General features: G+C 48.1%; 1 protein-coding gene across 2 annotated transcripts in view; it reads left to right on the top strand.

The window, feature by feature from the left end:
- Window positions 1-26,875, top strand: part of ASTN2 (astrotactin 2) — a 352,662-nt gene that overhangs the window by 183,775 nt on the left and 142,012 nt on the right. For both annotated transcript variants that reach the window (XM_074556304.1, XM_074556303.1), the window contains 3 exons: window positions 5,748-5,898; window positions 19,159-19,325; window positions 22,712-22,900. In XM_074556304.1, the coding sequence (XP_074412405.1) occupies window positions 5,748-5,898; window positions 19,159-19,325; window positions 22,712-22,900 (507 nt within the window). The remainder of the gene's footprint in view (window positions 1-5,747; window positions 5,899-19,158; window positions 19,326-22,711; window positions 22,901-26,875) is intronic.

Raw genomic sequence — 26,875 nt, 5'->3', positions numbered from 1 at the left:
GCATCCGTGTGTTGCTCACCCTTCGTGCCCATTTCTGTGATGAATTTTCTGGGGCATCATGGGAGAGCTGCTCAGAATTGCTCAGGCAGGCAGCTGCTGGGCTGACAAATGCAGAATCTGGGTGAAAATTGCTCTGTCCTGTTTGCAAGGGCAGCAGCTCTGAAGTTCCCTACTCAGTAGAAGCAGGAAACAGCACAAGGTGCTGGGCATGAGCCCTCGTGGCTGGGCTGTGCTGGGCAGCTCTGGCTGAAGCTGCAGGTGACACAGCATCACACCCTGTGCTGTGTCTCTAGAAACTCCTGAACCTCGAGTTCCCACCCTGATCCCTCTCCAAACCCAGCTCAGGGAGCAGATGGCACTGCCTTAGTCTCCAGCTCACATTCTTTTCTTTATTTTTCTCATCGATGGTGAACTCTGTAAGGCACTGAAGTCTTTAACCATTAGCAGGCAATAAAAAGGGGCAGCAGAGTTGGATAACACCCACTAATCCCCTTCAGGATGAGCTGGAGAGAAGAGCCACTGCAAAGCTCTGGAGCTTATTCTGGGATGAGTGCTTTGGAGGCTCTGAGAATTGCTCGGTGTTGGTATTTCATGAATAAATAACCCCCAGCGGTATTTGTCAGTGAATCTGCTTCATTAAGGAGACCTGGAACAAAGGGAGAGAGTGGAAAAAAGTGTTTCGGAGGGAATCCAGGCAAGTGCAGGTGGTGGGAGGTGGAATGGGGCTGTGTGAGGATGGGAGCAGGGTCAGGAGGGGAGCCCAGCTGTGCTGCACCATGCTGGACATTTGTGCCTTGAGATGTTGATAATAAATTGAGTTTTACTGATTCTGGGTGTGTGTTCAGAGGGTCCTGGCAGTGAGGGGAGTGTGTGTTTCATTTATAACTATATCATTTGGGTGTCTGCAGGTGCCTTTGGGAGAGCTGGAGAGCTAACGTTTGTGTGCGTGTGTGTGTGTGTGTGTGTGTGTGTGTGTGTGTGTGTGTGTGTGTTCATAGATGTTCATGGGCTTGTGGAGAGGATCTGGCTGCAGAAATTAGATTGCTCTCTCCAAAATTCCCTTTTGGACAAGACCTGTTTTTGGGTCACTGATGGATTTCCCCATCCTCCCCAGGTGCTGAGTCCTGCCTGCTCCCTGGTTTTGGCACCTGGATCCAGCCAGGGCCACCAGCAGCTTCCCTGTGTCCCATAATGTACTCAGGACACAGAGCTTGTCCTTCCATCCCTCCCTGTCAGATCCAGGGCTTACTCACTGGAAGAGATGCAGAGCCAGAGCTGTTCTTTTGCAGGCAGCTTGTTACTGCAGGGCAGGTGATTCATCCATCAGGGCTGGTCTAATCTGGCACCCGGGCCATGGTGGGGCTGGCTGTCCCCAGTGGGCTCCCTGCAGTGCTTGCCAGATGCTGCCATCCCTCCCCAAGTGTCCCCTGCCTTTTATGGGTTATATACAATTATAAAAAAATGTGATTATGAGTTTTGCAGTACGCCCTCAGTATGCAGGGATCCATGTGTTGGCACTGCTGATGTCACCCTGGTTTTTTAAGATTTTCTGAGTCTTCTGACATTGACATTCTTGTAGTGAACTTTCTCACACACTTTCTGTAAATTACTCATTGTTTTACATTCCTTTGTAGAAGGAGAGAGAGTTAATAAACTGTTGGTTTGACCAGTGTCATTGCAGAGGTGGCACTGTCACCCTCCAATCCGCTGTCACTTTTAGAAAACTATAAACGTTAGAGTCAAAAAATAAACTCCCCTTTTTTCCTTCACCTTAAGAACAGTAGTGTGTGCTTGTGTTCTTTGGAGTGCTATAGTGACAGGCTGGCTCTGGGATATGAGAGTAGGAGCCCCATACAGGGGCAGGGAAGGGCAGGCAGGGGTCCCTGGCAGAGCTGTGTGGGTGGAAAATGATCTGCTCCGTGCCACGTGTCAGAAGGCAGGTAATTAATGACTGCTCTTCACTGCCACAATTAAAAGGAGCTGCTGAGGCTGGCAGTGCCTGCCTGCACTGAGCCTGGCTCCTCCAGCCCCTCCAGAGGCAGATGAAAGTGAAGTTTGCTCCCAGCTTGCTCTGAGCATCACACCAGGCTCTCATGAGCTGCCGCCCCTGTCAGGGCTCTGTGTTGAAGTGAAGCTCCCCTAATGGAATGATGGCCACACAGAACTGATCCTGCAGAGCTCTGCCCTCACCCTGCTCCTCTCACAGGTGGCACTTGAACGCTTCCCAGCAAGGTTAATATTTTAATGTGCTTAATGGCTCGTTCCAGCTCGCCAGCCCTTCCTGGGCTCTGGCAGGGGTCATCCATTATGCCAGGCTTTGGAGAGCCAGTTTCCCATTCCCATCCTCAGCCTTCCCCAGGGCAGGAGGTTGCTTTGTGCTTCCAAGTTTTAATTAAAGCGTGACAAGCTGCCCTTGCCAGCCCCAGCCTGGTGCCATGTGGGATGAGCCAATGTCTCCTGACAGAATTCTGTCTCTCTGGAGCAATCCTGTGCAAGGACCCAGCCCAGAATCTCCTTTCCACCACCTAAAGTAGCTCCTCACCTTCTCCTTCCAGTCATGTGGGTTGTGTGGTGGCTCAGTGGAGAAGCCAGGAGGGAGGATGGGATCATGGTTCTCCTTGCTGTCCACCCACGATGAGAAACCCCCTGGGAGGACCAGATGGGGCTGAGCTTTAGGGGTGGGTGGTGGGGGAGCTGTCACGGTTTGTTGGTTTTGGCTTTTCTAAAATAATTCTCCCTACATTAATAAACAGTGAGGTTAGTTAGTAAATAATATCTCCTTCCTCCCCTCCCCATCTCTCCAGCAGAAATATGAGCCCTGATCTAATATATCCTGCCTTTCTCACTCCCTCATTTCAGAGGAGCTGCAGATCCTGGAGGAAACAGAGTGCTAATAGAAAACGGCCTCTAAAGAGATTTGAAACATGACCAAGAAAGGACAGAGGGAGATTCGTCTCCAAATATGCTGGAAAATCTAGGAGGTGGGCCAAGAAAGGGAGAGTGTCAGGAGCTTGATTGCTACCAGTGAAAAGTTAATTGGGAAGCATTAATTGGGGTGAGAGATGGCAGCACAGACATGAATTTGCTATGTGGGACACCACAGTGAGCACAGAGCTGCCCCAGTGCTGAGGTAACTCATCCACCCCAGCCCATGGGCATGTGCCAATTTACTATTTCTCACTGCTTTTAATGGTGTTTCCCTTATTGACAGTCCCAACTTTTGGAATCCTGTGATTGCTTTGAAATCCTCAATCTAAAAAAAACAATCATGCTGTCAATCCTGCATAGGGCTTTATTTGGGCTTGGTCTCTGAGGAGTTTCTAGCCCTTGAGTTTGCAGGGAAAAAGCTTGGTTATACCCTAAAGCAAATTTAGGGGAGGAAAATATTAAAAAAAGAAAAAGAAAAACAAAAAACGACAAAGCAGCACAGCAATTGATTTATTTTTAAAATCTCATCATTTGGCTGCCAGTCGCATTATATTCTTTTTTAATGCCTGACTCATGATTTCAGTGCTGGCAGGGCTGTGTGCGTGAGTGTGACGGCGTGTGAGCTCAGGGGCCCTCTGCTGATAGAGAACGCAGGGCTGCTTCCAGGCAGCACCACCGTGGCCCTCCAGGGCTGATGAATATTCCTCTAGTGCTGTTTCATTGCCAGGCAGATTATTTTCACATTAAACAGCCCCAAAAAGGGACAGCAGAGATGGGCATCGGGTCATTGTGCTGATGGCTGAGCAGGAGAGAGGCTCAAGGGGAGTAAACCAAGCTGTGACTCCCAGCTTTGCCTCAGGGGTATTGAGGTCAGAGGGGTCAGGGTTAATTTGCAGGCTGCTGTGGGTAAAGATCTAATAAACAGCCTGTGGAGGTCAAGTCTGTCACCATCAGTGCCTTGTTCTGTGACCTCCCTCCCTCTCTGATCACTTTGTCTCTCTCCTGTCAGGTGATGGGCTCTGTTGCCCAGGATGCACTGTGGGTATTGGTTAACATATAAACTGTGCTTTGAGGATGAAAAAAAAATATGTTGGAGATGCTTAAAGCTCTTGACAAGCATGTGTGTTCCTTTTGCAGGAATCCAGCAGAAGGCAGAGTGCCTGAATGCTTTGTCACAGGCAAAATCTGCTGTGTGTGCAGCTCTGAGAGGCAGGGCTGGGAGCTTCCCAAGGCTTCACAGGGCCTTGGAATTATTCCGGGGTGCTCATGCTGCTTGCTTGGAGGGTGTCACAGCACAGCAGTGCCTGGGGCTTTGCCCATCATGTGCTGGAGCAGAGCAGCAGAGCTGTGCCTGCACCCATCCCTGTGTTATCTGCTCCACAATCCCAGCAAGCACAAAGCCAAGTTCCAGGTGTCTTTCCAGCTTTGCCAGTGTGGCAGCAGCTCTCTGGCCACAGAGAGAAACACAGCTTTCCCAGGCATTGTTCTGTGAGGAGATCAGAGAAAAGAATGAGAAACAATTCTTAACTTAACCTGCTGCACTTATTGTTGTCCACATGTGGAATGTGCTATGGAGATCTGTTTACCAAACAAATGTTCTTAATGTTCTTAATTAGCCAATGGAGGTGGTGTTTGGACTGGAGGACTAATTAGGTCCGGGTGTATCACAACTATCTATAAAACCAATGGGTTTCATAATAATTAATAGATTGATCAGTCTTCTGTGAATCATGGAGTCAATGCTAATTATTACCTGGCTGGGGGCCTGTGACGACATGGCAGTGTCACTGGGGTGGATGTGGGTGATGATGATGATGCTGGGTGGTGGGATCTGGATGCTCAAGGAGGTTTTGCCCAGCTATGAAACATTCAAGAAGAGTTTTATGGCTCTGGATTTGCTGTTGTCTAGTGTAGGGTTGAATTCACACCCAGCTCTATGCTACTAATAAAGCATCTCCCAGTTGCTAATCTGCATAAAACTGGTGGATGGTATCTTTGAAACCCCATGACTGGTTGATTCTGTGAAGGATGCCAAAGTTATGCAGCAAGTTCATTGTACTGCATAATCACAAACCCCCAATTTCCTTGGGAAGTGTGAAAAATGCCAATCACTTGTTTAAAAAAATTTAAAAGTTTAATAGTAATAAAATGGTTTTAAAAATAGGAATATAATTAGAGAAATAAAAATTTGGACAATTAGGATTTAGGACAATAGGAGACAATAAAAGCAAAGACTTATGGGCAGTCTGGGTACCTCTTTCTGGGTAAAATAAGCCCAAAAAAGCCCACACATTAACAGAGGATTAACCCTTAAAAACAATCACCTGTTGCAAATTCATACACCTCATACATGATGCATAAATTCCATTCAAACAAAGGATTCTGTCTGGTCAGAATCAACTTCTTCCTCTGAATCCTGACTGCTCTTCAGGGCTGAGTGAGGCAGGAAGACGTTAGTTGCTTCTGATAATGGAGCAATAAATTCTCTTTCTCTGAAAGATTTAGGTGTCCTGTGGCTGCTACTCGCTGTGAATCCTCTCTTAAAAAAAGTATCTTACATAGCATAGTTTCTATTTTAACGTTATGTTATAACCTAAAACTATATTTAACATACTGCTGAAGAAAATTAATACAACATCACTCTCTAACATAACACATACAATATTCATTTTAATATTTGTGAAAAAAGCAAATATAAAAATACACATTTTTCGCAGGAAGTTTTCTTTGGCTCGGTATCTCTAAGCAGGGGTTTTAGCAGAGCAGCTCTCTGTGCATTGCCCTTTCCTGCCAGCCCTAACGGTGCTTTTCTCTCCAAGGGAAGAAGCGATGCTGTCCACCTACTTCGAGACCATCAATGACCTGCTCTCCTCCTTCGGGCCCGTCCGCGACTGCTCCCGCAACAACGGCGGCTGCACCCGCAACTTCAAGTGTGTGTCGGACCGCAAGGTGGACTCCACGGGCTGCGTGGTACGTGCTGGGGCTCTGGGGTACATACTGGGGCTGTGGGATGGGTGCTGGGGTTGTGGGGCACATACTGGGGCTGTGAGGTGGGTACTGGGGCTGTGGAGGAGGTACTGATGCTATGGGATAGGTACTGGGGCTGTGTGCTAGGTGCTAGAGCTGTGGGCTGAGTGCTGGGGCTGTAAGGTAGGTGCTGGAGCTCTGTGGTATGTACTGGGGCTGTAGGATAAGTTTTGAGCTGTAGGGTACATTCTGGGGCTTTGAAGTACATACTGAGGCTGTAGGGTAGGTGTTGGAGCTTTGGGGTACATACTGGGGCTGTGTGGTATATATTGAGTCTGTGGGGTACATACTGGGACTGTGGAGTTGGTATTGGGGCTGTGGGGTACATATTGGGGTTGTGGGGTACATACTGAGGCTTTGGGTTTGGTACTGGGGCTGTAGGGTCCTCAGGACTGTCCTCTGGTTTGGGGACAAGCCAGAAGGAGATGTGACCTGCTCCTGCTTCCTGTGGCTGAGGGGATGTGTGTGCCAAAGCTCTGAATCATAGAATCCTAGAAGGATTTGAGTTGAAGAGGACCTTAAAGGTGATCTTGTGCTATCCCCCTGCCATGGGCAGGGACACCTTCCGCTGACCAGGTTACCCAGGGCCTGGCTGTGAACAGTTCCAGGGAGCTGTTCCCAGGCACTGGTGATGCCCAGAGGGGTTTTGCTGTGCTTCCAGCTGGGAGCAGCAGAGCTCAGCACCTCACCCAGACATCAAAGCCACCCCTTCCCTGCCTGAGGAGCCTGTGTGAATCCATGCAGACACAGGGCAGAGCCTTGGGAAGTGGGGCAAAGCTGGAGCATCCCTTTGTGTCTTTTGTTGAAGGCGCTGCCTGCCTTGGTGACCCCAGAACTGTCACCCCCTCCACCATCCCCTCCACCACACATTCACTGCTCCCCTGGAACCCCTCACACGGCAGACAGGGTCCCCTCTCCACATCCCTCTTGTCTCAGCAGAGACAGGAGGTAAGTGTCTCTTTATTTATTGAAGATGTTTGTACACGGCAGCTGGGAAAGGTCAGCCTGGAGCCGTGCTGTCCCGGGGGGGAGGCGTTTTCATTATCCCCTTCTCAGGTTGCTTGTTAAGGCCATTTAGCATGACAGTCTGATGTGTCACCAGCAACCTGGTGCCGCCTCCCACTTGATGCTACTCTCCCCTTCCTCCTTTCTTTTCCCATTGCTATTTTTTTTCTTTACCCCCTTTTCCAGGTAACAACTGCCTTTCTAGTCTTTTGGGGTGTTTTCTCCCTTTTTTGGGGTGTTTTTCCCCATTTTTTGGGTGTTATTTTGCTCTGAATGCCAATATCCTCGCCCAGGCACTGTCAGAAGCAATCAGGGCTCTGATCACCTCACGCCTCTGGGAAGTGGTGCCTCTTTTTAAAGTCAGGACATATTAAGATAGAAGCTGTCAATAAATTACAGTCCTAGTGGTGGCATGTGGAGAGGCAGAAAAGGAAAACCGTGTTACTTGGGGAAAACAGAGCCCAGCTTCTGTAATGCCTGACTGAGGCTGTGTCTAAATAGAATGGAGCATGTACAGTGAGGAGACAAGGGAGGAGCAGCAGGAGCATTCTCCTGGAGGGCTTCCCCTGCCTGTGGGTGACAGGGGACACTTGGGGACACAGGAACCCTCATGCTGTGCATCAGAGCAGGCTCCTGGGGCCGTGCATCACATGGGGACAGCAGACAGTCTCTCCCCATTGTGTTCTTCACCCCTTTTTCTCCCCATTGCAGGAGCACGAGGTATCTCTATCCCTCTCCAGCCTTGGGGTGAAGCTCCCCAGTGCCAGCCTGAGCACAGCAGAGCCCAGGGGTGTGTGGGGACAGCCACTGCATCCCACCCCAGCCCTTGTCTCCCTGCTTCCCTCTGGACTCCCCAGCCCATGCTGCTTCCCAGCTTTCCCAGCCCTGTGCAGTGTTTTATTCTCATCACCTCTTGCTGGTCACCTGTTGGCAAAGGTGGGGTGTGAGGAGAGGTGTGAGGAGGAGCTGTCCCCATGTCTCGGGATCTTTTGGGTTGCTGTGACCCCAAGATTGTTAAAAGTCTCTTTTCCCAGCCTGGCACTTGAAGAAGGAGTCAGGGCTCTTCATTTCTCAGTCTCAAGGTTGTTTATTGTTCCTTATCTATAAAATTCTTTCTGCTGCCCTGCCGAGGTCCATCCAGCAGGACAGTTCCAGGCACTCTGCCTGCCCCCAGGGCAGTGTGATGTCTTTAATACTAAAAACTACGTGTACAATATTTACAATTACTTCCCAATACCTATTGCCTATGTTAGACAGTGAGCTTCTACTCTAAACCAATCCAAAAGTGCCAACATCACAGCAGAAGATGGAGGCCAAGAAGAAGAAGGAGAAAGGCTGGACACACCCAGATTCCTCCATCTTGCCTCCTGAACCTCCATACCAGAAACCCCAAAATCTACTTTTCCACCCCATAATAACTTCACTATTATTCTACCTGAACTATTGTGGCTTGCTGATCTTCATCTAAGGTTGGTAATTTGCTCCATGGGTCATAATGAAACCCACAGGTGTTTTGGGCTCTGTGCCAGGGTCTCTGAGCCCCCTGGCAGGGGTCCTGGCCATGCTGGACAGCCAGAGGGATGTGCTGGGTTCCCACACCCACGTTTCTGACCGTGCTCCATGCTCCCATTGTCCAGGGAAAAGCCTAATGGGTGTCTGGTAGTACTGCCCCCAGCCCTGGGTGGTGCTCATGGTGCTGAGTGGGATCAGAGGGGCTGGGAGTGGAGCTCAGAGCTCACACAGGCTCGGTTTGAGACATTCTGGTACTTTCTTTGCCTATTCTTGCACTGCCCCTCCTCATCCCTGCTCCTGGAGCCTGCTGGGTGTGAGCTGGGCTTCCAGAGCAAGAAGGGATGGGGTCATGTGCTGCAGATTTTCAGGGATGTCAGTTAGTTTTGAAGCTGAACTGCTGTGAACTCAATTTGCCAATTTGGTAAGTGCTATGGGCAATATCGGGATGTAATTTAATTAAGCTATCCTCTTTTTATAGAGTTCAGGGAGCATTTGCCTACTAATTTTAGCACTAGGTTTGCTCCAGCTTTACTCTGGACACAGATTCACAAATCATGACATGTTGTTAATCTCTACCAGTCAACAGTTTATTAATTTGCTGAAGACCACAAAAGTATATAATCAGTGGTTCATCAATCAAGGCTAAATCCAACAAATGTTCCAGGCAGGTACTGAGCATAAAATATACATGCAGCCTTGTAAGCAATTAATACACCACAGAGCTGGAGCTGAGTGGCTCAACCAGGGAGCAGCACAAATCTCAAAGATTTTTTATTCCTTTTATGTAGAATTATCATCTGTTACCAGTTCCTTCATGCCCTTAGTACGGCTTCCAGTAATTCTGCAAGGACTGGGATGTATTTATCTCTGGGATTTTAGTGGTGTGGGCTCTGCCATCACCTAATTGTTTGGCCTTAAAAGGTCCTGGTTGAAAATTCAAAGGTGGATTGCTTGTGCTGGAGCTGGGCTGTCTCTCCTTGGGCTGATTTTGAGGACAAATGAGTGAGTTGCTTTGCTCAGTTAAAATCCTCATTTTTAGGCATCACCTGAAGACCCTGAAACCTCTCCAGCAGGGCTCCCACCCATAGGGGTGACATCTCCCCACCTGCCCACCCCAATGGGATCCCTTTTTCCCCCATCTCGTGGTTTTCTGTTAGTTTTGTGTGCACCCAGTAGATGGCATGAGTGCATTAAGGGTTTCTGCAGTTCTTTTCTTATCGGAGGCCTTTTTTTATTCAGGTGATTTTAAGAATTGTCAGCTGCAACCTTGCCAAGACCTTGTCATGGCTATCTGGAGCCTTGTGTTTGAGCCCTAACACAAACAGCTCTAGAAACCTTCTTCTATGCTGCCTTTTCTTGCTGCACTCCTGATCTGCTGATGGATCTGGTCAAGCTGTGGGGATTTCCCAAGAAAACCAAATCCCAGTGAATTTCTCTGAATCCAGTGACTCCACACATTGAGTCCCATGTGTGTTTTGCACCATCTTTCAGGGATCACAGCAAACCAGGAGAAAGCGTGCTAGAGGAATAATTCAGATATATCCTATAAAGGGAATATTGCTGAACTTTTCTGCTGGCACTGTGGTAGCTGCACAGCCTGGAGGGAGGATGCTGAAGGAGGGAAAATGTTTAACCCTCATGTGTTGGTGATTTATAATTTGAGATGAAAACCTGTGAATTTGCCCTGAGAGACTGAAGGAAACACCTGCATCATGGCTTAAATTCAGGTTTCCCCAGCTGTCTCTCAGATTGGCTTTGCTCCCTGGTGCCAGTGCTCTCACCACCTGAGGAGAAGGGGGGTTGCTTCCATTTATTATCCCATGACCAAGTGCATTTTTGAGCCTAGAAAGGCAGGATTGCAGCCTTATTGAAAATAAGATAGGTGAGATTTTTTCCCCAAAGGAACAGGAGCTTTGGTCTTAGCACATGAGTTGGGCAAGGAGGTGCTCTGTTCTCTCCCAGTGCATTTTGGCATCCTCAGTATCACTGAAGGAGGACGTAGCAGCAGGTCCAGCTGTCTGAGCCCGATGGGGTCTCCTCACTGTGAGGAGCACCTGGAGCAGCAGAAGGGCGTGAGCTGCCTCACTGGGGGTGAGGAAGGCACCTCGGGGTCCTGGGCCAAGAATTACCAGAATTAAATCCTTGTTTGATTAAGCTGTGAGAGCCTGATTGCAGCAGGGGGGCAGGGGTGTGGGCTGAGGGATCTGCAGCATCTGTGTGCCTGCAGAGGATGCTGAGTTAGTTCCTTAAGTCACATTAGAGTGCAAATGAGAGACAAGCATGCTGCATGTGGATGTGGAAGGGCTAAAGCAGGGCTGAGCTCCAGGAGCCATCCCACATTGGGAGCCCAGCCTAGGCACTGGGTGCTGTTCTGCACAGACATGAAACCCTGCTCTTCCTCACAGGCTCAGGTGCCTCTGGCAGAGATTTATTTCTAGTCTGAGCAAGCAAACAGTGCTGTTAGCCTACAAGAATGACCTGAGCTGTTCCTCCCTGCAATGGTGGTGTCAGCCCATCACAAAGGAGGGGATTTGGCTCAGCAGGATGCAGGAGGGAGAACATCCACCAGAGAGTCATTAATGAAGCTGTGGCTTGCAGTGACACTGGTGTGGTGTTGGTTCCAGCCTCTTTAGACACAGAAGGAGGAGGAATTTGGCATGGTCCACACAGGCAATAAGCCTTAGCACAGCTTGTTTGGGGCTAATCCTTGCCTTGCTCTCTCCCACCTCAGAATGATGGGCTGCTCCTCACTGCTGCAGAGTGTGGCAGAGAAATGGCTTAGTTTAGGAGGGTAAGCGATTTGGGGAGAAATGGGAGTAGAAATGAAGGAGCAGAGCAGTGGTTCCTGCTTTCTACTCCTCTTTCCAGCACAAGTGCCATGGTTTTGCATGGGAGACATTTATGGAAGCCACTCAAAAGTGGTTTAGAGACATGGAGAGATTCTTTAAAATTATGTGGATGATGCTGAGGAATTTTTTTTCCTGGGGGGAAATGGGGTGATTGGGAGTTTCAGCAAAAACCAAATTGCTGTGCAGTAATCCCTCACATACATGAAAATACCAAAACACTTTGGTTCAAAACATTTCCTTTCTATAAAGGAGAGGGAAATGTTTAATTCCACCGTTATCATCTGGAGCTTTGTTTTATATTGCCTTATCCCAGTGTACAGCCTGAAATAAAAACAAAATTAGGTGATGGAAACCAAAACATTTCAACCTTGTCAAAATTAAATGCTCTCCTAATTTCCCAATGAGTTTTGAGATGTAATTGATGGAATCCCACAAAGCACTTAAGCTTCATCAAATCTGCATTTTTCTGGCAGACAATTGTTCATTGAAAAATAAAAACTTACCCATCCCTGCCTTGAGAGGCACCTAGCTAATTATGGGAGAGATGCACACCAGGGGGGTAATATGAGGAAACCAGGCTCTCCTAATCCCTTTAAAGTCTCACTGGCTCCCAGGAGCAGGAGCGGACTCCTTTTTGCACTTTGTGGTTGGAAGCAGAAGCCCCCTGAGCTCAACAGCAAGCCCCCCTCCAAGGAACCTGTGGTTTTGGATTTTCTCTCATTAATCCAGGTAAATACCTGTGCTGAAAATGGGATTTGAGGAGGAAAGAGGAGGAGGCTGTTGGGGTCAGTGTTGGTGGTGGGTGGGAGCAAACCATCTACCTGCCTTTGCTTTGCACCTCGTGGGTAAGGGTGTCTGGTTAAAACAAGGGGAACAGCTCAGGAAGCATCAGGGTGAGCTGGAGGTCTCTGCCTGCACAGGTTTGGATGATAAAAGCCGTGTTTAGAAAATCAAAGCTCTGTTTTCTCCATTAGAGGCTTTTTCAGCAGTGTTCCTTGAGGGCTTGGCCAATGCCCCTCTGCTCCTCACCAGGCTGCGATGCTCCAGTGTGTGATCACAGCTGGCTGGGGCTGTGGGGTTGGTTTGGGATATGGGATTTGTTCTGTAGGCCGTGGCTGGGCACAACCTGATGGGTGAATCAGGTGGGACAGGGGTTGAATTTCTGTTTTTCCTGAAGGTTTTTGGAGGTGCCAGCTTCTGCTGTGACTGACAATGCCCTGACAGGCAGGATATGCCAGCACACCCCAAAACGGGCTGTGGGTGACTTGTGGAAGGGAAGCAGATTTCCTTGCTGCAGGAACACCTTTTCCTGTGTGCAAGGCATCCCGCCAGCTGCTTGAAACAAATCCCTCCCTCCTGGTACTGATGTGAAGACACACACACAGAGTGACTCTCAGAGTTCACTGGAATGGTGAGCAGGGTGAGGAGATGCTGCCTCATCTCCCCCATCCCACTTTCACAGCAAGACCAGGCTGAGAAGCAAAAGCAGCATGAGGAGCCTGCAAGACAGATGGGTTTGATTTTTTCTGAGGCTAAAATAATGATTGATGATCTTTAAAGGGAAAAGGAAGCAGGGGAAAAGGAAGGAGGGGGGGAAAGAGTGGGAAGATAATGACTGTTATTTCAGAAAATGGTTGTAATGTTCCCCTCTGGGAAGGATGTTCCCCCCTCAGTGAGGTGTCAGGAATGGTTTTGGGGTTGGTGGGGACATCCCTGCCCTGAGGAGGCTCTGGAGAGCCCTTTAGCAATCAGCATTTTGGCCCTGTTTTATCCAAATATTGGGAGAGGAGGGATAAATCTCACACACAGAGAACTGAGCAGCATACAGCCAGGCTCTGTCCTGCTGCTGCTGAGGAGCTTTGCTCACCAGGGGCTTTCTGGGTCAAGAAAACAAGGCAGAATAAGTTAAAATTGTCCATATATATTTATATATATATATATATATATGGACACAGAGGGGTTTACTGCATTTGTATCATTTCTGAACTCCAGCAAGCAAACAAACACATGCCATTGCATAGACAGGAGCTCATTAAAATGCTGTACCTTAGCAGTGTCTGGGATTAATGTTTTTGTCTCACGCTGAGGAGGTTTCTCGGTGAGGACTCACACAAAGGGGGGTCATTAAGGCCTGTGGAAATGCTCCTCAGTGCTCTGTGGCACTGAGCCACCAGCTGATTGTGCTGCCCCAGGCCAGCAGTGCTGGGGATGCAGCCTGGGGTCCTGGGTCTCACTTCTGGAGGCATCCAGGTATGAGAATGGTGCCTGGAGCATCACGGGGAGTGGGGTTTGGTGGCAGCTTCCCTTCATCTGTACCCAGAGCATCACCTGCAGCGCCTGACACAGAAGGCTCTGACTAGAAGGCTGCTGTTGTTGAGAAAACAGAGTGGAATAACAAAAAGGGCAGTTTACTCTCTACAGAAACACTTAATAAAGTATTCTGTTTTTTTAAACTTAATAATGGAGGAGAGGAGCTGAGCTGAGCAGCTCTGGCAGGCAGCTCAGGTGCAGGAGAGCGGATGTGCTCCCATCTGGGGCATCTGTGTCAGGAATGATTTGCCTTCCAGTGACCCCTCACCCATTTTGCTGCTAATGAGCTTTGCAAACGAGAAAGTGAGCAAAGGCTCCTTTTTTACTTTACATGAGCAGGGGCTCGGTGAGGTATTTATTTTCCTAAGGCAGAGTCTCACACAGGTTCTGTTTCCTTCCCCCAGAGGTGATCCTCTGTGACCGTGTTCACAGGGGTCTTAGGATGAGGGAAGAGATGAGGATCTGACTCCATGTTTCAGAAGGCTTGATATATTATTTTATGATATATATTACATTAAAACTATACTAAAAGAATAGAAGAAAGGATTTTATCAGAAGGCTAGCTAAGAATAGAAAAGGAAAGAATGATAGCAAAGGCTTGTGGCTCAGACTCTCTGTCCAAGCCAGCTGACTGTGATTGGCCATTAATTAGAAACATCCAACATGGGCCAATTACAGATGCACCTGTTGCATTCCACAGCAGCAGATAATCATTGTTTACATTTTGTTCCTGAGGCCTCTTAGCTTCTCAGGAGGAAAAATCCTAAGGAAAAGATTTTTCTTAAAAGATGTCTGTGACCATCCTGCTCTTGTTGTGTTTGCTCTGGCCATGCTGGGGATGCTGCTGGTGCTGATGGCAGAGGAGCTGTGCCCAGTCCTGGTGGCAGGAGGTGCCACACACTGTGCTGGGGTGACAGCAGTGGTCACAGTGGGCACAGGTGCATCCCAGTTTGTTCCAAACTACAGCCCTTGTGTGTTGGTGAAGCTGGATCTGGTAATTCCTTGGGCATGTAGCATCAGGCCCTGCCAAATCTGCCACTCTGTGGTGTCACCTTGGAGATGTCATTTAAAAGCGAAAAAAGCCTGTTTTGCAAAACAACAGATAAAAATAGCGCTTCCTATTCAGCACATCCATTCCCTGGGAGTACTCAAAATTCATTTGCTGACTGCAATCACAGGAATAAGGACCTGTGTGTGCTCTGGGATGGGAGGGGATGGGCTGGTGTCCAACTGTGCCATCAGCCAAACCACATGGAGCTGCTGGTGGCTCCTTCTCCTCAGAGCCCTTGGCAGCAGCAGGGTCAGAGCATTGGAGCTGAGGGTCATGTTTAGCCTTCAGGACCTGTGCTATCAGTGCTAACACACAACAAGAAAAGAGAGTTTTCTTTTCCAGTGCCAAGAGCAATTTTCAGGGCTGTCTGTTGGCACAGAGAAATCAGTTCATTTCTGCAGAGATGGAGTGGATTTGCAGGATTGTGGAATTATATTTGTATGGTAACAGCTTCTCCTTGGGTTTTGAGCAGGCCACGAGCTGGAGTCTCCCCCCAGGTCTCCTTTTCCTCTCCCTAGTATGGATCAAGCACCAAACCCTTTTCCCAAGCTCTCAGCTATATTTCCTGGTCAGCTCCGTGGATAAAGGGAGCTGGGAATTGGAAGTGAATGCAATATGAGTCTAACATGGTAAACCACAAACTGCTTTTCCTTTTCAATCTCTGTGTGGGATCCCTTTGCCTCTGTGGCTCAATAAATCCATGTGTGGATGAGGGTGTGCAGAGGTGTTTGCCCAGGAACTGCTGGGGCACCAGCTTTCCTCCCACCAGGCTGGGACGTGCCACCCGTGTTCTCCCAGACAGAGTTATTGACCCAGCTGCTTATTGATTTTGTAATCATTTTCCAACAGAGCCCCCCGTCCTGTGTCACTGCCAAGGCAGATTGCAAATTGAACTGCACCTAAATTGATGGGGCATTGATTAAAACTCACCGTAATTATTGGTTCTCTGCTGCCCAAGCCAGGCAAATCAATGTCAGCAAGAACAGATCTGCTCCTTTATAAAAGCACTGTGTACATAGTGAGTGCTGGCTTTCCAAGCCCATCCAGAAGCCCAAGCTGATCCATCAGGGAGTGAGGATTAGCACAAACTGCCTTTTTCCATGGACATTTCTGACTCCTGTGAGTAAGAACATAGTTGCACTTTAATGGACTTCGGTTTTCCCCCACTCTGATCTAGTGGTGGGACATCCCAGTGGGAAATGCTCTGCTCCAGGGGCAAGGAGGTGTGATACAAAGATTTATAAGCCCAGAAAAGCTGTGGCTGCCCCAGGAAGTATCCAAGGCCAGGCTGGAGAGGGCTTGGAGCAACCTGAGATAGTGGGAGGCATCCCTGCCCATGGCTGGGGAGTTGAGCTGATTTTTAAGGTCCCCTCCCACCCAAACCATTCTGTGATTTATTGTGCTCTGTAATTGCTTCATCCGCCTATCCATCCCTGCAAAACCCTCCATGGAGAGGCTGGTGCTGCCTGGCCAGTACAAATTGCCAAGTTTGCTGCTTCCCCTGGTTCTCCTGAGCAGGGATGCATGCTGAGGTTTCACTCCCAAAGCTTTCTGTCCCTGGAGAGCTCCGTGCTGCAGCTGACTGGGGAGCCAGCTCTGCTCCGAGCAGGGATGGATGTGGAGAGACAGGAGTGCTTTCTTTTGCAAAAGCTGTGCTGAGCTATTTGCCTGCTGTAATTAATGACTATTAGGATGCGCAATTATGAACTGAAAGGAAACACATTTCGTGGTGGTTAAGAGCCAAAACTGGAGGAATATCCCAAGGGTGGCCTCAAGCAGAGCAGGAGGAAGGGAGGGAGGGCTTTGCTGACCCACTAACCCAGTCACAGGGAAAGAACCATCCTCTTCCTCTGTGGGCTGGAGAAGGTGCTGAGCTCAGCACACGGGTCTGTGCCAAGGCAAGAATTCTAAGTGACAGCTGTGACTGATCCTCTGGCTGTGCTCCTGCAGCTCCTGCTGCCTCTCAGTCCCATCCAGCTGCCTTCAGCACCCTGGAATATCCCACTGGAGCTCCAGAGGGAACCTGGGCAGAGCCCTGGCCCCCCAATCCCTGTGGGTGTGGGGAGAGCAGCAGAGGGGAGGATGCTGTGAGCAGAGATGCTGTTTGCAGCCAGAGCTCCTCGTGCCCTCCAGGGAGATCCTCTCTGCCAATTTGCACAGCTCTGCTCTGCTCTTACAGCAGACAAGGAGGAGAGCACGGCAGATAAGAGCTGTAGCTGCAGATACACAAACACTCATCCTGGTGCTGCTTCCCAGGTAGCTCTGGAAAGCACAGATTGTTCTCAGTGTCCTCTCCTCCTCCATTGTTCTGTGTGTGCATCTGGAAAGGCTCCTGCTCCCAGGTCTTCTGCTGCTTCCTGCTGCTAATTCCAGAGGTCTTTGGGACCTTTGTCTGCTCTGCAAGGATGGACAGCATCCCATTCCAGAGCACTTTGCTGCCAGGATCCTTTGGATGGAAAAGCCTTGTGCCTTCCCCTCTCCCCTTACCTGGTGTCCCCAAGGATGGTGCTGAGGTTTGCAAACTTGCAAACCTGAGCTGACGGCACAGGAGGTGGTGAGGGATCTGAGGGACAGCTGGCACAGAGATCAGCACATCCCAGTGGCTGCAGGTGGGGCAGAAGCAGTTTTGATGCTGCTGTTGTAGGGAAGCAGAACAGGGTTTGTAAGAGGTGAGGAGAAAGATGGGGATGAGCCTTACAGCAGGGTAGGACAAGGATGATGGTTTTAAACTGAAGGAAGGGAGGTTTAGATTAGATATTAGGATGAAATTCTTCCCTATGAGGGTGGGCAGGCCCTGGCACAGGGTGCCCAGAGCAGCTGTGGCTGTTCCTGGATCCCTGGCAGTGCCCAAGGCCAGGCTGGAGCAACCTGGGACAGTGGGAGGTGTCCCTGCCCATGGCACATGGTTGGAACTGGATGGTCTTGAGAGATCTCTTCCAACCCAAACATTCTAGGATTCTGTGATGGCTCAGAGTGAGCCAGGAGTCCCTAAAGCCCCTTCTGCTGTCCCTGTTTGCTTCTTAAATAGCCAAAGTGAGCAAGGCTCAGGAGCCCATCTCCCATCAGGACCCTGCCGGTCTCAGTGAACACAAGGTCCAGGGTCTCCTGAGCTTTTATTAATATGTACAGCATTTTGCTCACATAGAAAACTGATTTTCTTTTTTAAGCACGAAGTATGGCAGTTTTATAACCTTTCTTCTGCTTGACAGAGGCCATTTATAAGCTGCCTTCATCACTACCTGTGCTATCTCCAGTCTAACTCATCTTCAAGAAATTCCATAATGCATTTTTAATTATGAGCTGCTCCCAGACAAGATTTATTTATTTTTTCAAGGACTGGCCTTTTTGCTGTTGTTTGTGTGCGTGTCTGTTTGGTGAAAAGGGATAAATAACGAAAATGGAAGTGTGCTTTAATCTGGGTGACAATTTATCCATGGCATTTGCCATCTGCTGGCTTTTATCTTTCGGGGCAAGGAAAACAAGCTGAGGAACTGGAATTAGAAATTAGAGCCGTGGTTCCCTGAGCTGTGGAAAGCTGATGAGCCTGGGCTGCCATCCTGGCTGCCCCCAGTCCTGCTTCTGCCATGGGCTGGTCCTGCCCACTGTTGGCATCAAGATCCTTTTGGGCATGATACCAGGGCAATGCTTGCTGACCTGCCTGGCATGGGTTGAGGTGGATTTCTAGATCATTCCCAAGGACTGAGATTATTCTCTGGGCTGGTCCCAGGTGCTGAGGTGTTTATTTTTGGGTTGCAGTGGATTTTGGAGGAACAGGGAGCAAATACAGAAGGTTGTGAAGTTTTACCTTGAACTGGCTTGAGGCTTTATTGCTGTGTTTTGCTGCCCCAAGGTTTTCACCCTTTTCCAGAGGGAAGATGAGGGGGAAGGCATTGGCAGCAAACCAAATCCTTGCCCCTTTCCCAAGGATTGTGTGAGATGATGCTGAGCTACCCCATCCATCACTCAGGACCAGCTCATCTCCTTCAGCTGGAAAGGGAGTTCAGCAGCACTGGCTCTGGGATGGGCTGTGCTCTGTGTGATGGTGTTCACAGGGGTCTTAGGATGAGGGAAGAGACGAGGATCTGACTCCATGTTTCAGAAGGCTTGATTTATTATTTTATGATATATATTATATTAAAACTATACTAAAAGAATAGAAGAAAGGATTTCATCAGAAGGCTAGCTAAGAATAGAAAAAGAAAGAATGATAACAAAGGTTTGTGGCTCAGACTCGCTGTCTGAGCCAGCTGACTGTGATTGGCCATTAATTAGAAACAACCACATGAGACCAATCACAGATGCACCTGTTGCATTCCACAGCAGCAGATAATCATTGTTTACATTTTGTTCCTGAGGCCTCCCAGCTTCTCAAGAGGAAAAATCCTAAGGAAAGGATTTTTCATAAAAGATGTCTGCAACTCCCAGGGTGGGGAGAGGATGCCCAGGTGACCTTTCCTGTGTCCCGTGTCTCTGCAGTGCCCCGAGGACCTGCGGCCCATGAAGGATGGCACCGGGTGCTACGATTACTCCAAAGGGATCGACTGCTCCGACGGCTTCAACGGTGGCTGTGAGCAGCTGTGCCTGCAGCAGACCCTGCCCCTGCCCCACGACCCCTCCTCCAGCACCATCTTCATGTTCTGTGGGTGAGTCCCCTCCAGGCAGTTGTCATAGTTGAGATGGTCACACTTCAAAGCAGCACTTCAAACTGTTTTTATTCCAGCATGCATGCTTTTTATACATTCTTACAAAACTCATCAGTTTACTCATTGGTCAGGAAAGACAAACAAAGTGCTCTTTGGAACATGCAGTTGCAGGTTTTCTCTTATTTATCCTTCTTTCTTTCTTGGTTTCTGTGTCAACAACCTTGGTAAGAAATTCTTTCAGGTGTGAATGTGGATCCTCTTATCAAACTTCTCTCTGGCTCTCAGAAGTTTCTGTAAAACCTCTTCCACAGTCGGTCCCCTCCAAGGCTCCTCAATAAGCAACCCCTTCCTATAATTATTGTTTTATAGTCTATATTGTCTATACTTGTACTACTGTCTATACTCAATGAGCAACCCTTTCCTATAATTATTGTTTTATAGTCTATATCGTTTATACTTCAAGCTGTAGGTTATCTGTGGATGATCACAGCCAATGCCCTTTATCCAAAAAACAGCATTTTCTATATCTGCACATTCAAACAGCACCTGCTGCTCTTGTATTGGCATGACTTGCTCTGTGGTGTGTGCTGGTAAAGCAGTAGCCTTGGCCATTGGAGTATTCTTGGGAATTACCAATGTGGGCTCAAAGCCTGAGCTAAAATCGTTAATTCTTCATTACAATTTGCTAAAACAAGGGATGGATAAATCATGAGCCCCAAAATACTGCTTCTGTCTTTACCTATAATCAAAAATTCTTGTCTTTTCCATGATGTTCCAGTAATTCCTGTGGGAATTACCTCAGGACTTTCATTCATCTCATCTCCTCCCAAGCTGCACCAAGGGAAATTTAGGTTGGATATTATGAAAAAAGGTTTTTACAGGAGTGATAAAGTTGTGGAATGGCTGCCCAGGGAGGTGGTGGAGTCCCCATCCCTGGGTGTGTTTAACAAAGCCTGGATGTGGCACTGGGTGCCACAGTTGAGTTGAGGGGTTGGGGTTGGGTTGGACTCAATGGTCTTGAAGGTCTCTCCCAACCCAGTGATTCTGTGATTCTGTGAATCTCTATCCCTGCCACCTCCTGTGCCATCCATCCCAGCCCAGCCTGGAGCTGAGTGTCCAAGAAAAAGGCTGCTGATGGAGCTGATTTCCAGCAGGGAATGGAGGCACCTGGTGTTCCTGAGGGAAGTGTGAGGAGCAGTGTGAGCAGATGCACCTTCCTTCTCTCCCCCACTGTGTGACAGTACAGTGTGATCTGTGACTCACTGTGAAGGGACCCAAAAATTATACATTGTGTGTTGGAGGGGAAGGTGTAGGATTTGTTTAAAAAATACTACTTTTAAAATTTACTTTTTTTTTCCCCCTCCCTTGTGCCTCCCTTAAAAATAGACTCTCATCCCTGATTTTGGCCGGGATCTTATAATCCTACACAGTTTAGCATTTTCTCTGAGGAAAATCTCCCTGGCTGCAGCATGCTCTAAAAGGAGCTCAGTGATGATCTGGCTTTATGCTGCACAGCTGCAGCCATCCATCGCCTGCCCCAGCCCCACGGCTGCCTCACACTCTCAGGCACACTCAGGAACTTACTCCATGTCCCAGTGTGACAGATTAGGATGAAGAAAGGGAGAAAAAAAAAGCCCTTTTGGAAAGAAAATGCCCACAAGCAAGAAGGGGAGTGAATTGCTACCAATAACTCCAAGGAGCATCCGTCAAGTCCCGATGCCTGCAGGTGCAGCAAAGACCTCACACAGCTCTGACTGCTGGGAAGAGCAGCCCAGGGAGCTCTGCCTGTGCCAGTTTCTCCTTTATTTATCCCATTTTTGCTGCTTTGTTGTTTTTTTTTCCTCCCCCCACTACCTTTTTTATTGTTATTTAGAAGCACAGAGTGACTGAGTCACCAAAACGGAGCACATTTTCTGCTTCGTGCCTGCAGAAGGGGTTAGAAATTCAGCAGAAGGGGTTAGAAATTCATGTGGGCACCAGCACCCTTTGTGGTGAAGGTCTGGAAAATCTTGGGACATTCCATGGTCTCCACCCACACGAATCTGCATTTCAGCCTTGCATCCTCAAGGACAGAGACTCGTTCCTTTTTTTTTGTTGTTTGTTTGTTTGTTGTTTGTTTGTTTTTCCATTCATGTTTTCATAATCCCTTTTCAAGGCTGAGCTGTGCTTTGAGAACAGGAAAGGAGAAGTGTGACAGACGGGTGGGAGTTCTGCTTGCAGTAAAATGCAGTAAAGGGGAAAGGGAAGCAAGCCTGGGTAGAGGTGGGGTTGGTGTTACAGCACTGAGGGGAGGAAGGAGCAGGGAGGGAACAGAGGTTGCCCAAGGTGGTGGGAAATGACAAAAATGCTGGTGGAAGAGGAGGAGAGGCAGGATGGCACATTTACAAAAGATTGCACTGAGGTGTCCAGTGTCTGCAGTTAAATCACATCCCTGCTGCCTGCCTCAGTTTCCCTTCCTGCCAGTCAAAGATGAACATATGAATATTACTCAGAATAGGCTTGAAAGTGGGATCAGAGAGCAGAGGAGCAGCCAGGCTGGAGCTGTTTCATTGCAGGAGGGTATTTCTAGGTGGAAGAAGGGGCAGAAGCTTGATTTTGCTTTGCTGTGGCGTGGGGAATGTTTGTGCCCAAGCAGCAGACACACAGCGGGCTCAGCTCTGCTCTCCAGCACAGAGACAGCTCCAGACAGGACAGCATGGAATCATGGAATGGTTTGGGTTGGAAGGGACCTGAAAGCTCCTTTTTTTCCACCCCTCTGCCATGGGCAGGGACACCTTCCCTCAGACCAGGGTGCTCCAAGCCCTACCCTGTGATGGTGTTCACAGGGATCTTAGGATGAGGGAAGGGATGAGGACCTGACTCCATGTTTCAGAAAGCTGATTTATTATTTTATAATATATATTACATTAAAACTATACTAAAAGAATTTAAAAAAAATCAAAGAGCTAACTAAGAATAAAATAAGAAAGAATGATAACAAAAGTTTGTGGCTCGGCTCTCTGTCCGAGCTAGCTGAGCTGTAATTAACCACTAATTACAAACATTTAACATAAGCTAATCAAAGATCTACCTGTTGCATTCCACAACAGTAGATAACTATTACTCATATTTTGTTCCTGAGGCCTCTCAGCTTTTCAAAAAGAAAAGTCCTAAAGAAAGGATTTTCCATAAAAGATGTCTGTGACACTACTGCAGGCAGATGGGCCATGGTGCTACAGCAGGGAGGGGGTTGTGACCCTATTCAGTGTCACCCAACCTAGGGCAGAAGATTTCTGTGACCCTTCACACGTCCAGACAACTGCAGCAGGTGTTGGTGGTGCTTGGCTGAGCTGGCAGAGGCTCCTGGGGTGGTTTGCTCATCTCACATTGCCCATGGTGCCCCACAGGTGTGTGGAGGAGTACAAGCTGGCCCCGGATGGGAAGTCCTGCCTGATGCTGTCTGACATCTGTGAGGGCCCCAAGTGCCTGAAGGCAGATGCCAAGTTCAATGACACCCTGTTTGGGGAGATGCTGCACGGCTACAACAACAGGAGCCAGCACGTCAACCAAGGCCAGGTGTTCCAGATGACCTTCAGGTATGTCCTGGTTCTGCTCTGAGTTTTGGGAATATCAGGGTGGGGAGATGGGACTGAGATCCAGTGGGACAGAGCCAGCATCTCTGATTTGCTCATGAGGGGAAGAGAGCAGGAGGACAAGGAGCACCCATGGCTTTCCTACCTGCTCATCCTTCCCTCTGGCAGCAGCACAGGAGCCTCCTGGGCTGTATCTTGTCAAGATGAGACAAATCCAGCTGGGCTCTTTGGGACTTTCTCAGGAATGCTGCCTCATCTCTTTCTGAGCACTGGTGTCTTCCATCTCCATGATATCCTGCAACAACAAACTGGTTATGTGTAGTGTGAAAGAGCATTTCCTTTGCTGTGAGTGTTGCCTCATCTCTTTTTTATCACTGATGTCTTCCATCTCCATGATGCCCTGCAACAATGAGCTATTTGGCTGTGTGTAGTGTCAAAGAACATTTCCTTTGCTGTGTTTTCTGCCAGTGCCAGCTGGTTTTATTCAGTGCCCCCATCACAGCACTGGGAGGAGCTGTGGATGTGGCATGGTAAATCATGTAAATGAGCTGAAGGTGAATGCCTTCACCTTGCAGGGCTCACAGAGGGGAGCTTGCTGAATTCAGGGCTGGCAGGTGAGTTATTTAGTTATTTATTTTTAGGTCTTCTGAGTGCAGCTGTGTTTTGATCAGGTGGAAGCAAGGGTGGCTCTGTGAGTTTTGAAGCAGCAGCACTAATCACAGTCAGGAGAGGCTCCAGCCCACACCCCACCAGACACAGCTCTCCCTGCCCAGCACCTCTTTATGTCCTGTTCAGGCACCAATACCTCATTGCTCTGATTTCAGCTGGACCTGTGGGTCCTCACCCTTTCTGCCCACTGAGCTTTTCCAGTTGTTTTTGCCCAGCTGACCAAAACTTCCCAGGCTGTGGATTCGAGCTGAGCTCTGGCCTTCTGCTCTCTTGATGACAGAGGCATCACAAGCTGCATCAGCAAAAGCTTTTGCTGGGAGTGACAACTGACAGGACACAAAGGCAATTTTCCCAGTGGACTCCTCTTTGCTTTCTCTCCCTCACATAAGAATTGTCATGAAATCATCAGAATCAAAAGAATTATCAGAGCCAGAGGTGCAGAGATGAAGTTTTCACATGATGAGCTGGTGGGTCTAAGGGATGCTTTGTTCCTTCCAGGTAGCAAATGCATCCTCTGTTCTCAAGGCTGAATTCCACCTGGAAAGCACACAATTCCATCCCCATTGTCTGTGGGGATGGATTATCCTGTGGATTCTTCACATCTTCCCCCTCTGAGGGCATCCTGAGGATGCAGCTCTGGGCAGTCCTGAGGACCAGGAACAATTCCTGCTGGGGCTGCCCTTGGAATAAACCACCTGAGCTGTTGGGATGGCACCTTCCAATGTGCCCACCTTCCCTGGGGCTCTGCCTGATGGGTTTTGTGGTTACAAAAGGAGTTTTAGTCCTTCTTCCCAGGGCTGGCACCACTCCTGGCACCACTCCTGCCATGCTGGCCAGTGGGGAGAAGCTTTTCCCAGTGAGGAGCTGTGCACTGACAGCCAAGTTCTATATACAACCTGCTTCGTTTCAGTCTCTTCAGTCCCAGAATTAGAATTATTTCAAAAATTAGAGGATTCTTTTTTGTGAATGATGAACACTGGAGAATTCTATGGATCATGTGTTGCCTTAGTGTGGCTTTTTGTGATTGTTTTTTATTAATCTTTTGACAGTATTTTTTTTTTTTAGGTGTTACTGGTTTACTTATATCAGCTTGTTTGTTTTTCTAGGTTAATTTTAGGGTAGTGAATGCTTTTGTGACTTTACCAAAAAATGTACTTTTATTTTTGTTCTCTATTGAGATGAGATTATTTTCTTTACATTGTGATGGGTTTTGTATAACGAAGGGATGAATAGCTGCAGTTTTGTTTTCTGGTTTTGTAATGAGAATTATATGTTTACTTTGTAAATATAAGGTAGCTCTTTTAATCTTTGTGAGGGAGCTTAAAGGTGTTACTAATTTTTATTTTTTCAGGCTAAAATACATCATAAGTAACTGTTATGTTTGTGCTTGTGTCTAATATGTTTATAATTGTAATTGTTTTGTTATGCTATGTTAAGTCAGCAGCAGTGAGGGGCAGGAGGAGGTAGGAGGACACAGTATGGGTAATGTAGAATGTAAGCTTATCCCCCAATGAATTGCAGCTCCACCCTATTACTAAAGATTAGGAGCAGGCTGGATGATAACAGGCAACACCTGGAGCCAATAAGAACTGGTGGCATAAAAGAGTAGTGAGAGAAGTCAGATGGTTGCTATAAGGACCAGGAACAGGCAGTGCTTAGAGGAGATGCCTATGAGAGACATTGAGGCGGTATGAAACTTTGATGACATGGAACCCTTGCACCATAATGATAATAGAACTCTTGATATTTAAGACAATATATAAGACAACAGAACTCTTGATATATAAGACAATATATAGTGATAATAGAACTGTTGTAATATATAAGATAAGAGGAGGAAGCAGGTCTGGAACAGGAACATCCTGCCAGGCTGCCCATGTGGTTCAGGCTGTGCCATGCTATGAGGAGCTCACAGCACATCGTGCTCCAGAAACGCTTCCAGCAGCCTGGAGGGTCAGCACAGCTGCCCTTTACCCATCTGAGTGAGGCTCCAGAAGCAGCAGGCAGTGATGAGAAGGGCTCATCATGCAGTGTCCTCCCCCAGGGCCAGGCTGCCAGGGGTGCTGGCGGGTCACGGTGTAGAAGCACCATTACATCATCCCTTAACAAGGCAAGAGAAGGAGGTTAATGGAGAAGAAATTATTAACTAAAAGATGTAATTTGCCTCTGATTTTCATAGATATTCAAGAACCTCTCTGAGCATTAAGACACCAGCTGTTAGAGAAGCCCTTAATTTGGTGCATTTGAAACATAGCAGGAAGCTGCCTAATACTAGGGATTAAAAGCCTGTTTCTGCGAAGTAGGAGCAAGAACCTGCTATCAGAACAAGGGGCTGAGTATTTTAGAGGGATTTATGACTGCTGGGATCCTTTAGCTATGCAGATGTGACAATCTTTTGAATGGTGTCTGCTTCCCATGTTGCCACATCTTCAGTGTCTTTAATAAATAGGATATTCTCGATCTGCCAGGCATGTCAGCATGGGGTTGGGAGCGAGCCTTTGTGCTGGGAAAAGCTGCCTTGCACACTCTGGCCTGGGCAACACTTATCAGTTACTGCAGAATTTCCATCCCCTGGGGGTCAGGGAGGCCTCTTTGCCACCTAAGGGGCTGCAGCACTGATTAATTATTAGAGTGTCTGCCCTTCTGGTGGCTGCAGGATGGGCCAGGTTCCATGGAAGGAACCAGTTTGGGTTATCTGGTGCAACTGGAGCTCAGGGCACAGGATTGCATCCAGTGACGGAGCCTCCACATCCTCTCTGGGCAATCTGCTCCAGTTCTTGGTCACTGGAGAGTTGTGACAGTGTTCACAGGGGTTCTTGGATGAGAGAAGAGATGAGGATCTGACTCCATGTTTCAGAAGGCTTGATTTATTATTCTATGATATATATTACATTAAAACTATACTAAAAGAATAGAAGAAAGGATTTCATCAGAAGGCTAGCTGAGAATAGAATAGGAAAGAATGATAACAAAGGTTTGTGTCTCAGCGCTCTGTCTGAGCCAGCTGGGCTGTGATTGGCCATTAATTACAAACATCCAACATGGGCCAATCACAGATGCACCTGTTGCATTCCACAGCAGCAGATAACCATTGTTTGCATTTTGTTCCTGAGGCCTCTCAGGAGGAAAAATCCTAAGGAAAGGATTTTTCATAAAAGATGTCTGTGACAGAGAGTGAAGAAGTTCTTCCTCATGTTCAGATGGAACTTCCTTGGCAGCAGTTTCTGCTCATCACCTCTTTCTGCTTCCACTCTTGGGCATCACTGAGCAGAGCCTGGGCCATCCTCTGGTCTCTCCTGAGGCACGAGC

The sequence above is a fragment of the Zonotrichia albicollis genome, chromosome 21, assembly GCF_047830755.1.
Source record: "Zonotrichia albicollis isolate bZonAlb1 chromosome 21, bZonAlb1.hap1, whole genome shotgun sequence".
Classification (NCBI taxonomy): Eukaryota; Metazoa; Chordata; class Aves; order Passeriformes; family Passerellidae; genus Zonotrichia; species Zonotrichia albicollis.
Note: the sequence above shows the minus strand (reverse complement) of the source record. Positions and strands in the feature narration are given on the sequence as shown.